The sequence below is a fragment of the Capricornis sumatraensis genome, chromosome 8 (genome assembly GCF_032405125.1).
Source record: "Capricornis sumatraensis isolate serow.1 chromosome 8, serow.2, whole genome shotgun sequence".
Lineage (NCBI taxonomy): Eukaryota > Metazoa > Chordata > Mammalia > Artiodactyla > Bovidae > Capricornis > Capricornis sumatraensis.
Genome location: NC_091076.1, coordinates 69,529,271 through 69,542,239, shown reverse-complemented (window position 1 = coordinate 69,542,239; position 12,969 = coordinate 69,529,271). Strand labels below are relative to the sequence as shown.

The 12,969-nt window shown below is 51.9% G+C and overlaps 1 protein-coding gene across 1 annotated transcript in view; it reads right to left on the bottom strand.

Annotated features, from left to right (window-relative positions):
• KSR1 (kinase suppressor of ras 1) overlaps nt 1-12,336 on the bottom strand; it is a 160,866-nt gene extending 148,530 nt beyond the window's left edge. The window contains exon 1 of the mRNA XM_068977422.1: nt 12,106-12,336. Coding sequence (XP_068833523.1) covers nt 12,106-12,336 — 231 coding nt within the window. The remainder of the gene's footprint in view (nt 1-12,105) is intronic.
• Between the last annotated feature and the right edge of the window lie 633 nt (nt 12,337-12,969).

Here is a 12,969-nt window from a genome sequence, read left to right as displayed (position 1 = left end):
GCAGCCTTTTAGGAACTTCCCTGGCGGTCCAGTGGTTAAGACTCTGTGCTTCCAATGCAGGGGACCTGGGTCCAATCCCTGGCTGGGGAAATAAGATCCCACATGCTTCAAGGTGCCACCAAAAGATAAGAAATAAACCAATAATAATAAAGCAGCCTTCTCCACATCCCATCACTCTAACCCATTCTCAGTGTTCTTTTCCTCAGTCTACCTGTCTCTGTCTATTGACTTTTTATTTTTCTCTTTCCATTAAAGGAACCACTCTGTCTTCTTCGCTGTTCTTTTCCCAGTACCTAAAACCAAACAAAGTACATGCTCAATAAACAGTCAGTGAATGAATGGGCAGAAGACAGTAGATAGAAATAAATAGCAAATTCAAGACCGGGAATGACTGGCACACTTTGAATGTCTTACAATTTTATTTGGCAATTATAACTCAATAAAGATGCTTTTTAAAAGAGGAAAATGGGAAATGATTTAACAAGTCCCCCAAAAAAGGTCAGGTAGGTAGGGGAAGAAAGGCACAGAGATCAATAAGAATTGCAAAGGGAAAAAATGAGCTTTTCAACCAAGAATACAAATTTTAAGAGAGCTATTGTACAAAAACCAGAAACTGGAGGACAGTTTTGCAACTCCCATCACAAAAAATATCCATGCTCTTTGACCCAGTAATTCCATTCCTGGGAATTATCCCAAGGAAATGAATTCAGAATAGGAACAAAAATAAAGAGGTGCTTGTACAAAGATGATTCCAGTCATGGTGTTTATAAGAGCAGGAATCTGGAAACAACCGAAATGTCCCATAACAGGGGAAATGTTTTGGTAAATTACAGCATACCCACTGGGTGAAATAGCAGGCACTGATTAAAATGACGGAAAGGAAGATAACAGAGACATGTGGACAAGTGTTTTAGAATAATGCTAAGTGAGAGGAGGTGAAATGAAAATACTGAATCCCTTCTAAGTATCGTCTAGCACACCTTCTGTATCTCAATGACTTCTCTCGAGAGTCTAAAATAAAGCTATTCTTATCTCCTTTTAATTTTTTATTTATGTTTAAAATATTTGTATTTATTTATTTGGCTGCACTGGGTCTTAGTTGCCACACACAGCATCTGCAAGGATGCTTAGTTGCAGCTTGCAGGACCTTTTCATTGCAGCATGCAAATTCTTAATTGTGGCGTGTGGGATCTAGTTCCCTGACCAGGGATCGAACCTGGGCCCCCTGTATTGAAAATGTGAAGTCTTAGCCACTGGAACACCAGGGGAGTCCCTCTTACGCCTCTTAAGGAACAAGAAAACTGAGGTCCACAGAGCTAAGGAACTGGCCGCGCAGGTCACAGAGCTAGCAAGGAATTACCATTCAGGAGGCTACTGGGGCCCTCTCCCCCGGAGCTCAGGCACACCCTGAAGTCCTGAAGCAGCCCTCAATGTCCCAGTGTGTGCCCAAGACCATCCTTTCCCACGATAACATCATGACTGCGTTTGGGAGGCCAAACTCACAGATCTGAAGCAGCCGGCCAAAAGCGACAGGCTGAGAAACACTTGTGAGAATACAGCCCTAACAAAACAAAGTGAAACAAACAGAAAGCAACAGAGAAAACCACCTCTGCCAGGGGCAAGAGACGGCAGAGAACAGAAATGTAAGAGTGGCCGGAAAGACCAGGCTTCAGGAGGACCGTGCAGAACCACAGAACAGACACAAAGGTTAAGGAAGCCCCTCAGTGGGTCCTGGATCTCATTTTTAGTCCAGAACCATAGAGTTGAGGATTTGCCAGGATCTCCTTGGAGACGCGGGCTGCTTGTGCTCACTGACGCTCCTCCCAGGGTGCACACAGTGGCGCTCAGTAAATGTTGGCTGAAATACACTCATCTCACGATGTGCGGATAAAGCAATGAGGAAACGGAGGAGAGGAGATACTAGGCTATCTGGCTGGAAGTTGGGTCTGTCGCAGTGTGACTGCAGGGTCAGTCTTGGGCGGGGCTGTGGAAGTATTCCCACAAGGCCGTGGCCATTCCCTGACTCTGCCACGTGAGAACAGCTTTCAGTGCCTTGGGAGCTTCAGTTTACAGAACGAGATGACCTGCCTGTCATGTGAGGGCCGCCAGGAGCCACACTAAGCTTCAGGGGAAATTTTTAAAGGGTTCTTTTCTGGGGAAAGGTACAGAGATTCCGCCCAGCCTGCTGGGGTCCGCATAGCACTGCCTGGAGGCAGAAGGCTGGACCAGAAGACCTCTGCTTCCTTGACACTAACTGGCCCGCGCCACCATTTTCAACAGGCTTATTCGAGTGTAAACACCATAGATGATCCAAGACTCGATGAAGCCGGTCATTGCTGTAGTGGGGGGATTCCTGCACAGGGGTCCATTGTACCATTCTCCAGACTTTTGTACATGTGTGAACATTCCCATAATCAAACTTAAAATATATATATAAACTTGGGACTTCCCTGGCAGTCCAGTGGATAAGACTGTGCCTCTACTGAAGCAGGCACCAGTTTCATCCGCTATCGGGGAACTAAGATCCCACATGCCACATGGCCAAAAGAGTACAGAATTATATATATAATTTTATATCTATCAAATGCAGGCATTTCACCTAAAGAATCACCAAGGGCCTGACCAAAGTTTGGGGGCAGCCCTCTGGAGCCAAACAAAAGACACAGGTCTTTTAAAGAATGATTCTCTGCTAACAGATTTTCTAGGTGGATGTGGAGTTTGCAAACACAAGTCAGGTAGCACCAGCAGGTAATTAAGACGATCTGGGTTCAAGTCACAGCTTAGTCTCTCCTTGGATCTATGACTCTGGGCAAGTCATTTAACCATTCCGCTCCTCAGTTTCTTCATCCATAAAATGGGAATGACAGTAGACTCTTCCTCACAAGGTCATTGGGAGGAGTACAGGCCACATAAAACTCCTAAGAAGGAGGCCAGGCCTGGAGTAAGCGCTCAGTAAATGTCAGCTATTGCGACACATCCCTTTTGTAACACGTATAGATACTCATTTTGAAAACCACATATCCATTTGATCAGTTACCTGGAGAAAATGAAAAGGGGCGGACTCGGCGCTCTGGGCCCTCGAGCAGCTGTATGGGAGCCGTATGTGTGTCTCTCACACCCAGAGTGGCCCCAGCCGGCCCGGGGCCTCCGCTGGCCGAGGGGTTAGAGAGCTCCTCCTTTCACAGAGCCAGCACCAGAAACAGGAAGCTGCTTCCTTTCCTTTCCATTCTGAGCTAGCATTTCCTTTTTTGTTTTAAAAAGCATTCCTCAGTCTGCAGCCCAGCCCTTCCCCTGCCCTCTGCAGCCCCAGGCTCAAGCACACTCACAGACAACTGCATTTCTCCTGGACTGTTTTCTGCCCTCCATGGGGGGTCAAGAGGTTCCCTGGTAGACCTCAAATAAGCGTGTCCTGGGCACCAGGCTAACTGGCCAGTGGGGCCAGGAGGAGGCAGGACTCAACGACTCCAGACCTACAGACCTCTCTGGGTACATCTTCCTCATCTTGTTGGGAGGATTAAGTGAAATCTGTCTCTAATGCAGGTGGTGTGGTGCGCCCAGAACACAACCTGTCTCCCTTCGGAAAGTACGTCCCCGCGATAAAAGGTAACTTTGCACAGGTAGGTAAATGGATGGGGTCACCAGCCTCTCCTCAACCGCCCCAATTTTAGCTGGGACCTCAAATGGGAGCCCAGTATCATAAAACCAACAGTAGGTGAAACTACACATACCATTTCTTATCTCCTTTCCTGCTCCTGCTTCCCCAGCTACGTTCAAGGAGGTGGCTGATGGTGCCCATTCTCAGCTACCTGAAGCTTGCTTTCACGTGAGCATCACACAGAATACAGTATAGCAAAGGCTGCGTGAAGCCCTTTCAAGGGTCCCAGACTGGGAGGAGGGGATAGTGCCCCATATGTGCCCAATGTGTGAGAACACACAGGTCACTTATACGTTTTGGTTTGCCTTTTTTTTTTCTTTTTTGCAGTGCCATGAGACTCGTGGGATCTTAGTTCCCGGGTCTATGGTAGTGAAAGCTCTGAGTCCTAATCACTGGACCGCCAGCAAACTCTCGGGTCACTTATTTCTGACCAGCAAAACTCTCTGTGCACCATGAGTGAAGCTGCTTCTACTAATCTATATCCAAACCCAATCCAAATGAACGGGCTAAACAGGGACTCAATACCTCCAGGTGCCTTGTCAAAGAAAAGCTCCACCACTCTATAAGCAGCTTATCTCATCAGCTTTGCAGAAAGCAAAACCCTCATGATCAATATATTACAGATTGAAGTCTTTCTTTTTCCTAACCATGGCTGGTCTCTTCTACGTAATGTATTATGCTTTCTCCCCTGGCTCTGATTTAAATTTTAAACACAATTCTTAATTCATTCTTGCAATTATTCTGAAGGTGGAAAAATGAAAAGAGGGGAGAAAAATGGCAAGCAAACAGAATGACTTCAGCTCCATTATTGTCAAAGGCAATCCTCCCTGTTAAAACACACCATCGCCTGCCAAGGCTAGAACAACACAGAAATACAGATGTATATAAATAGGCAGGTTTTGTAATGTGGCGGCAATTTGAATCAAGGCTTTTTCAATGCAGATGGGAAACGATTGTGCCTGGAAATGAATGACAAAGCATTTGTGATCCCAACATCCATCCCCAAGGTATGCTTCTGGAATAGGGCAGAAAGTCAGACAACACAAAGACACTGGATTCAAAGGCTGTATCTTCTGGAAGTGAAACAGTAAACATGATACAATGTATCATGGTACAGAATGCAAAATCATCACAAATTTAGGACATAAACACAATCCTTAGAGGAGAAAAGGTTCACCCACTCAAGTCCTAGAGGATCTTTCAGTCGAAGGATGAGAAGCCCTTGAAAGTACAGTCAGGTCAGGTTCAAAGACTCAAGACAGGCCATCAGGGCTGAGCCAGCCCATCGGGCAAGCTGGCTTTCAGAAAAGGTCCCACCTACTGGACACCCCAGACAGGTCCCCAAGAACCCCTCCAGTCCCCAGGGTGCCTAAGATACTGATATGGGGCTGGGAAAGCAAACCCGTTGGCTTCCTCTCGCAGGAAACTCCTTGAGGTCGAGGATCCCTTCCCAACATAGGAGAGTGGGGTGGCAGACTGCTGTTTGCAGTCAGTCAAGGTGGCATAACATCTCACTTCAGGGCATGACTCCCCACTCAGCGCTCCTTCATAACCACTGGTCTCTACTCTTTGTTCAGGTTCATTACCTAATATGTGTTCCTAGCAAGTCACTTTCCCTTTGGGCACTCGGTTTCCTCGCCTGCAGATGAGAGGGCTGGACCAGTTGGGAATTTCAAGATCCTTAGGAGTCCACAACTCTATTAAATCAACCCCACAACAAAGGCACCCAAATAGCACTGATCAACATTTGTGGCTGGTGATGAAACCGAGCCTACAGTTCCGTAAGGTGCCTTTCGTGAGCCTCAAGTGATGAAAACCTCTCCATGGGGCCCCAACTTCCAGCTCCCGCCCTGCTGCCTGGGAGCAACGAAAGATCCCTTTTCTAAATGGTCAGCCCAGGGCAGCCCTTGCTATGGGAAACCACAAAATGAGAACGCACAATTCTTGACCCAGCACCCAGAACCTCAGCCATGGGGGCCATGTCCTGTCTCCCATTCACACTCCTTGCCCTCAGGGTGGACACAGACCCAGTGGCAAAGAGGTAGAATGCATGAAGGCTGCCATTTTGTGAATCTTAGCACTCCGGCTGGGAAGCAGGGTGGGAGAAACAGATGAGGCCCTAAAGATTTCAAACAACGGGGCTGCTGTTAAACGTGTTCATATACTTTGACCCAGCGAATTCTACTTCTAGGAATGCACTCACGCACTCACTGCAGCAAGGTTTATAACAGCAAGACATGGAAACAGCCCGAATGGCGACAAGTGGGGACGGGTTCAGTGAACTGACATGATCACAGGAGACAGCCACGATTAATGATGGTGCATATCTGTATGGACTGGAACAGACAGAAGACATTTACGAGACAGTGAGCATGGTGAGCTCCATGAATACATCTCTGTATATTTGTATACAGATGCACAGGATTAAAATGCTGGAAGAATAAACTGCCAAATGTTAATAAGAATTAACTCTGAGGGACTTCCCTGGTGGTCTAGTGGTTAAGAATCTGCCTACCAATGCAGAGGACATAGATGTGATCCCTGCTCAGGGGCCACGGGGAAACTAAGCCCATGCACCACAACTCCTAAAGCCCACATGCTCCAGAGCTCGGGCTCCGCAACAGAAGACGCCCCAGCAATGAGAAGCCCGCTCGCTGCAACTAGAGAAAGCCCGCGCGCAGCAATGAGGATGCAGAGCAGCCAAAAACAGATGAATACATAAAAAAGGATTTAACTCTGAGAGGTGGCATTATGGGTGGTTTCTATTCTTTTTTTTTAATCTGTATTTTCTTTTCAATCGTGAGCATATCACTATGTGTATTTTAAAATACTTTAATACAGTTGGAAAGTTAAAGAACATCGTGCTTACCAGAGGAATTATGCAGTGAGGAGAAAGCAGGTATCCATTAAAACAATGACAAGTAAGATGATCTCGAGGCAGCTTCTCATTTCTCAGAATGAGACTAGCACAGAGCAATTGCATCACAGCGTGCTGGTGGGGACCTGTCTTTGAGGATGTGCCAGGCCGCACTTTAGGGAAGCTTGAGCTCAGAGGGTACGCAGCCTGGTGCGGCCACCAGAAGGCCCGGTCATCTGGAACTGGGCCACCAAGTGCCCCTGGGCCGGCCCTTTGTGTTACCGGCCACTTCCTCGGGCTCGGCAGTCACAACTCTGACCAGAAACCCCGCCCCCACCCACTATGGTTTCTAGAAGCAGTCGCGAAGTTCAGAACATGAGTTCTGAAGACTAGTCAGGCTAAGTTCCACCGCCTACTAACTCCATCTCTCAGTCCCTCTGAGCGGCAACGTCCTTATCTGCAGAATGGAGAGAAAACCTTGCAGGGTCCCCGTGAGCCTTAAATGGGGAACAGATGCCAAAAGCCGAGCACAGGGTGTCTCATTCCACTGTAAGGAACGGGATCCCTCCACTGCAAGGAAACCCTGCCCCTCACTAGACTCTAGGGCCCTTCTCATAACCCAGAAGGCACCTCAGCGCAGCTTTCCCTTTGAACTGAGTGTAGAAGTTTCCCGTCAGCCTACTCTGAAAGCATGTCCTTCTTCAAACGCACAGCTGGGGAAGGCATGGCCACAGGCACCTGGTGGGGAGGGAGGCACTCCCATCACTGTCCCCAGGCAGCAAACCAGAGGCCTCCTGGCACCCAGGCCAACCTGGACTGCAAATCTGATAGGGCCTCCCTCCAGCACCCCGCAGGCCTCCCCAGTCGTGGAAACTGCAGGTCCTTCTCCAGACTACCTTGGAGGATCGCTGGTAGCAAGTTTCACCAGGAAAACAAATTGCCAAGGTGAAAGCAAAGGGTGCCCCAGTTCTGGCTCCCCCCAGGGACAGCTGGAGTTAGAGCCTCCAGCAGGAGGTTAACACTACCAGGTAGGGGCCTCCCAGTTGGCTTAGCGGTAAAGAATCCGTCTGCCAATGCAGAAGACGTGGGTTCTATTCCTGGGTCGGGAAGATCCCCTGGAGGAGAAAATGGCAACCCACTCCAGTATTCTTGCCTGGGAAATCCCATGGATAGAGGAGCCTAGCGGGCTACAGTCCGTGAGGTCGAAGAGTCGGCACGACTGGGCACAGAACACAACAACAAGGGCACAAGCAGAGAAATGCCGCCCGCCGAGGCAGGGGCTGGGTGGGGAAGCGGAGGCTGTGCCAGGGATGTGTGACATGGACAAGTCACCACCAAGACTCTGGGAATATTTCCCAGAAAAGCAGGAGTTGGACTGGTCAACCGTCCGGTCCTATTCCCAATTCCAAAGCGATTTCAGCAGGCTACAGTGATGGAGTCAGTCCTGCTCACCTGCCTGGCTTCCCCAATAGTCTGAGAGTGTCCCCAAACACCAGGAACACAGCCTACCTACTTCAGAACCCTTGCCAGGGTGGCGGCAGTGAGCAGCTCAGCAGGCAAACCAGTAATAACCGCAGGTCTATTGAGTGACTGCACATCCACGCACACCCCAAGGACCAGTTCTATGAGGACCCACGGTGCCCTCTCCTTTCCTGGCAGCTCCACCATCCAGATGCCCCAGGGGGCTGGGGAGGGGGCCACAGGGGAGAGCTCAGGCCCTCCACACAGGGTTTTGACCTCTGACCTCTGCCACAGCAGAGCTGAGTGAAGGTCAAGGCCCAATGGGGATCTCTTTCTCCAGGTCAGCTTGCTGACAAGGGACTTTTTTCCATAAGACCACCAGCTGGGACTTGCCTGGTGGTCCCACGGTTAAGAATCCACTTGCCAGGGCAGGGGACACGGGTTCCTTCCCTGGTCTGGAAAAATCCCACATGCTGGAGCAACTAACCCCAGGCAGCACAACTACTGAGCCCACACGCCCTGGAGCCCGTGCTCGGCAACAACAGAAGCCACCGCGACAAGAAGCCCATGCACCACAACCAGGAGTAGCCTCTGCTACTAAGAAACTAGGAAAGCCCGTATGCAGCAACGAGGACCCAGCACCGCCAAAACTAAAATAAATTTTTTTTAAAAAAGAGCAGCACATGGGAAGACTCCTCAGTGTGGTAAGGTCTGCCTCTGAAAAGAACCAGGAGGCTGGCAGGAAAAGGCAAAGTTACAAGGTCCATAAAACGAGAATCTTCACGAGACGCCCCGCTCTCTCCATGGCCCGGCCCAGACCCAGCCCAAAGAAGACGCACAAACGAGGGAATGAACTGGTGTGGGGTGCAAGGCCAGCCGGGTGTCCCTTTGTGAGCACATCTGGGGAACGAGAACATTCTATCTTGCTCAGTTCTCAGCCCCTGAGGAGGGCCTGGTGGAGACGGGTTACCATATTCTGCTGGGATCTTCAAAGTTGCCTCCCTACTTCTGATTCAGATTCTAGGGTCAGATTTTATCTCTCTCCTCATTTCACGTCGAGAGGAAAAAAAAAAAATACATGTGTGATGAAGTCTGATGGATTTCCAGGAAATCTTCGGAGACTGAGAAGGGTCCAGCACACTGACTGACAGGTAGGAGGCAGACATTAAACCTTGGCTTCTTCCACTCGTTTGGATCCAAAGTGGACCACTGCGTGGAGGAAGGAATGGAAGTCAGGCAGACCGAACCTTACACATCATCCGACCTACAATAAAGGCGCCAACAGTTGGGCCCTGGGTCAGGACTTGCTGGGGCTTCTCACTGAGTGCTTATTTAACAACGGCCAGGGTGGGCTGGGGTTCCTTGGATTCTGGGAGAAGTCTGGCGTGCTTACGTAAGCAAGCCCTCTTTTTCAAAAGCCAGGAATCCAATGTTGCAAGTCCAGTCTCTGGGGGCCCTGGCCTGGTATGTGAGAGGAGCCTGCAGAACAGGAAAGAAAGCCAGAATGGACATCACCACTGCCCTGCGTGACCTCATCACGGTCTTCGGAGCAGTCTCTTGGCCTGTGTCACCCACCTCTAGGGAACAAGAGCCAGCTGTCAAAGGGCCTTCCTCCCAAATACGGCCCGTACTGGATCCTCACTAGGAAAATTCATGGGCAGAATCTCTTGGTAGAAAGCCTAAGGACTTACAGACACACGTGAGGTTGCAGGTTTAAGTAGTCTTGGCCCATTTTACAGATGGGGAAGCCTGAGATTCAGAAGTCATGGGACTTACTACCCAAGGTCAGATAGACAGACCCTGGACCTGATTTCTAAGCCTCAGGCTTTCCACCTACCACACTGCCCTCAAAGGTCAGGATTCTTTGAGTAACAAACTTTCCCCCTATTTTATCAGTTTGGTAAATCTAGATTTCAGAACCATTCTTACTCAGGGGTACTCTTACACAGGGGTGTGTATAACAAATGTTTGATTCCACCCAACTGAGGCCCCTTCATAGACCACAGCATTGAGAACTGCAAGACCCCACAGAGACCTCTCCACGCCGCTGTTCAGGTAAGGAGGCGAGGCCTAGGGAGCTAGATCCTGGGGTCGAAAGTCCCATCCCCCAAACAGCCCGTGTCTCCCCTTTTCAGGGAGGAGCGTGGACCTGAATCCACAGCACAGCAGAGAAGATGGGGAGCTGGGTATTTGTTCTAATTCCCGCTACCAATCCCCTTTGGGCCTTGGGATGGGTTTTTGGCTGCCACGGCTGATCATCCAATAAACGCTCAGGAGGCAGGTCACCGAATAAACCAGTGCAGAGACCTAAATGTAGGATGTTCTAGGGTGTCCTGATGCCATTCCTTGGTCAAAATGAGTGACTTTGGGAGGCAGGGTACCAAGAAGGCAAGGTGCCATTTCCAGAGAAATCACCCATCATTCTCCCAGGTCCCCTCTTCGAACAAGGAGCATTTCAGAGCAACCTGAGGGGGCAAGGGGGGGACAATCCAAGAGAAGCCAACAGAGGACAACCTCTTATCCCAACAACACAGCAGTCCAACCAGGCACATGCTGCTGGACAAGGACCCCACCTCCCAGAACGGAGCCACACAGGCCCCCTATTGTGTCAGTTTAAAAACTGAACTTTGCTGGGCAAACACACCCGGCTGTGTTCAAGAAACCAGTTTCTCTTCACCACTTGGAAAATAGCAGCATGCATGCAAGAGGGACAGTTAGGGGCTGGGGGGGGGGGGGTTGCTGGTCAGTTTGTTTTTTAAGCCAAGCCCTGGTCAGCACTGCTATAGCAACTGAAACAAAAATAATAATAGCCAGCACTGATTATATCCTTTCAATGTCCCTGGTTTTGTCGCTTTTAAGAAAATAAAACTGAAGGAAAGAAGCCTGCCCTGAGCGTTTTAGATCAAATAGGGCTTCAGGCTTCTGGTGCACACAGAGGATGGGGTCTGGTTATCATGGCCACAAATCACCCACTGGCCCTAAGGTGGCTGGCAGAGGCAATCAGCAGTAAGAGGGTGTGGAGGGTTTGGGATGAAGAGTTAAGGTTCTAATGAAACAAAACATCTCCAGATCTGCAGAAGGCCAGATGAGATCAAGCAAGGTGGAAAGAGGCCCGTTCTTCAAAACAGGGTAGCTATTAATACCAAGTGGTGCCTGGAATTTCACAGCTTCCCCAGCCTCTGGACAAAAACAAGTTGGAAACGCACTAGTTTCCCTCTATTGTGTATGATAGGAGAGGGAGAGACGGCCCTCCAGCCCCTTCTAAGAACGCAATAACCCTTTTGGTTGATTCTTCCAAATCCTTTTAATACTGGACTTCCCAGCTATCACTTGAGAGAGTAGGGACCGCATGTCTTATTTCTTCTTTACACTGGAGGCTATCTCCACTAGAACCCCTTAAATAGTGTCATCTTCCCATTGAAGGCTTTGGTCCTCAGCATAATCATTCCTAAACCAAAGTTCAGTAGGGGGAAGGGGGAGGCAGCGTCGGTAGGTTATTACATTTTGAGCAGTGAAACGCTGTGGCAGTGCGAAAGAGACGCACTCAAGGCAAAAATGCAGTTTCAGCAAACAGTTTGATAAGCGGCAGACAAGAACCTGGAGGGGAGGAAAGGAAGAAGCAAGACAGAGTCTGGGGCGTGCGGGGAGGGCAGAGAACGAAGGGCCTGCGCTCACTCTTCAGGGGGACCTCCTCCCGCCCCGTCACCCCAGCCCACAGCGGCTGGGCTCCGTCACCCAGGGAAAAGTCCACCATGTGACTCAGTGGGAGAATGAGTCCTGCGGCCCGGCGAGCTGGAAATGCGGTGGGGGCGGAGGGCGGCGGAGGGGATGTCCGCGCGCAGCCCACCCCGCCCGCGGGCTCCTCCACCCTCCCTCGCAGGTCGCACCACGCCCCTCCCCCCAAATCCCGCCCAAGGTGAACCGGGCTGGTCCCGGGTCCTCGGGCCGCCGCGCCAGCGAGTGGAAGAGGGTTAAGGAAGCCGCAAAGGAGGTGACCGAGCTCAAGGATGCAACTGGGGAAGGAGTGAGCTGGAGTCGCGAAGGAGGTGTTGGGGCGCTTCCCGAGGCGCAGACCCCTGACTCCTCAAACCCAGGGCGGGCCCCCCGATTCTCCGGCGTCGTGGCCCCTTACCTCCAGGGTCCGGATCTCCTGCTGGGTGAGGTCGTTGGACACGGCGCACTTGGTGCGCAGCCCTCGCAGGCTGCCGATGGAGATGTCGATGAGCTTCTGGAGCTGCCCGCACTGCTGCAGCGCCCGGCTGGCCGCGGCCCCGGCGCCCCCATCCGCGCCCGCCGCGTCCCCCCCGCCGCCGCCCTCCTTCTTCTCCCCCATCGCCGCCGCGCGCAGCGCCGCTCTATCCATGCCTCGGCATCGGGGCCGCGGGGTGGCCGAGGCGGCGGAGCCCGGGGGCGCGGGCGCCTCGAAAGGGAATCCTCGAGCCGCGAGGGCTGGACGAAGAGCGCCCCTCGGTGCTGCGGGACCTGGGACGCGAGGACCGCCCGGCCGCCGAGTCCGCCCGGCCAGCCGCGGCGGCAAAGCGAAAGCCGCGGCGACCCGACGGCTGAGGCTCCCGGAGCCTTTAAGCGGCAGCGGGGGCCGGGTCAGAGCAGCTGGGCATGCTGGGACTTGTAGTCCCCGCCGCGCACCTGCCGCTGCCCGCGCCCTCGGGGTCCCCGCGGGCGCCGGCGCCCGGCGGTCCCGGCCTTCCCTTGCGCGGTGGGCACAGGCCGCGCGGGAGCGCCCCGCCTCTGCGCCCCCGGAGGGTCTGCTGCGCACCGGCTCCTCCCTCGGCGCCGGGATCCCGGGGAGCCTTGTCTCCCCGCCCACCCCCGCCTGCTCCCCATCCCTCCTCCTCGCTGGGGGCTTCCCACGACCCCCAGATGAGGCGAGGTGGAGCCGACGGCCCTTGGACCGGAGGAGGGTTCGCATCCTGCAATTCCTCGGCTTCAGCCAAACCCTGGAAGACAGGGACAATGGAAGTTTCAGAATTTCTGT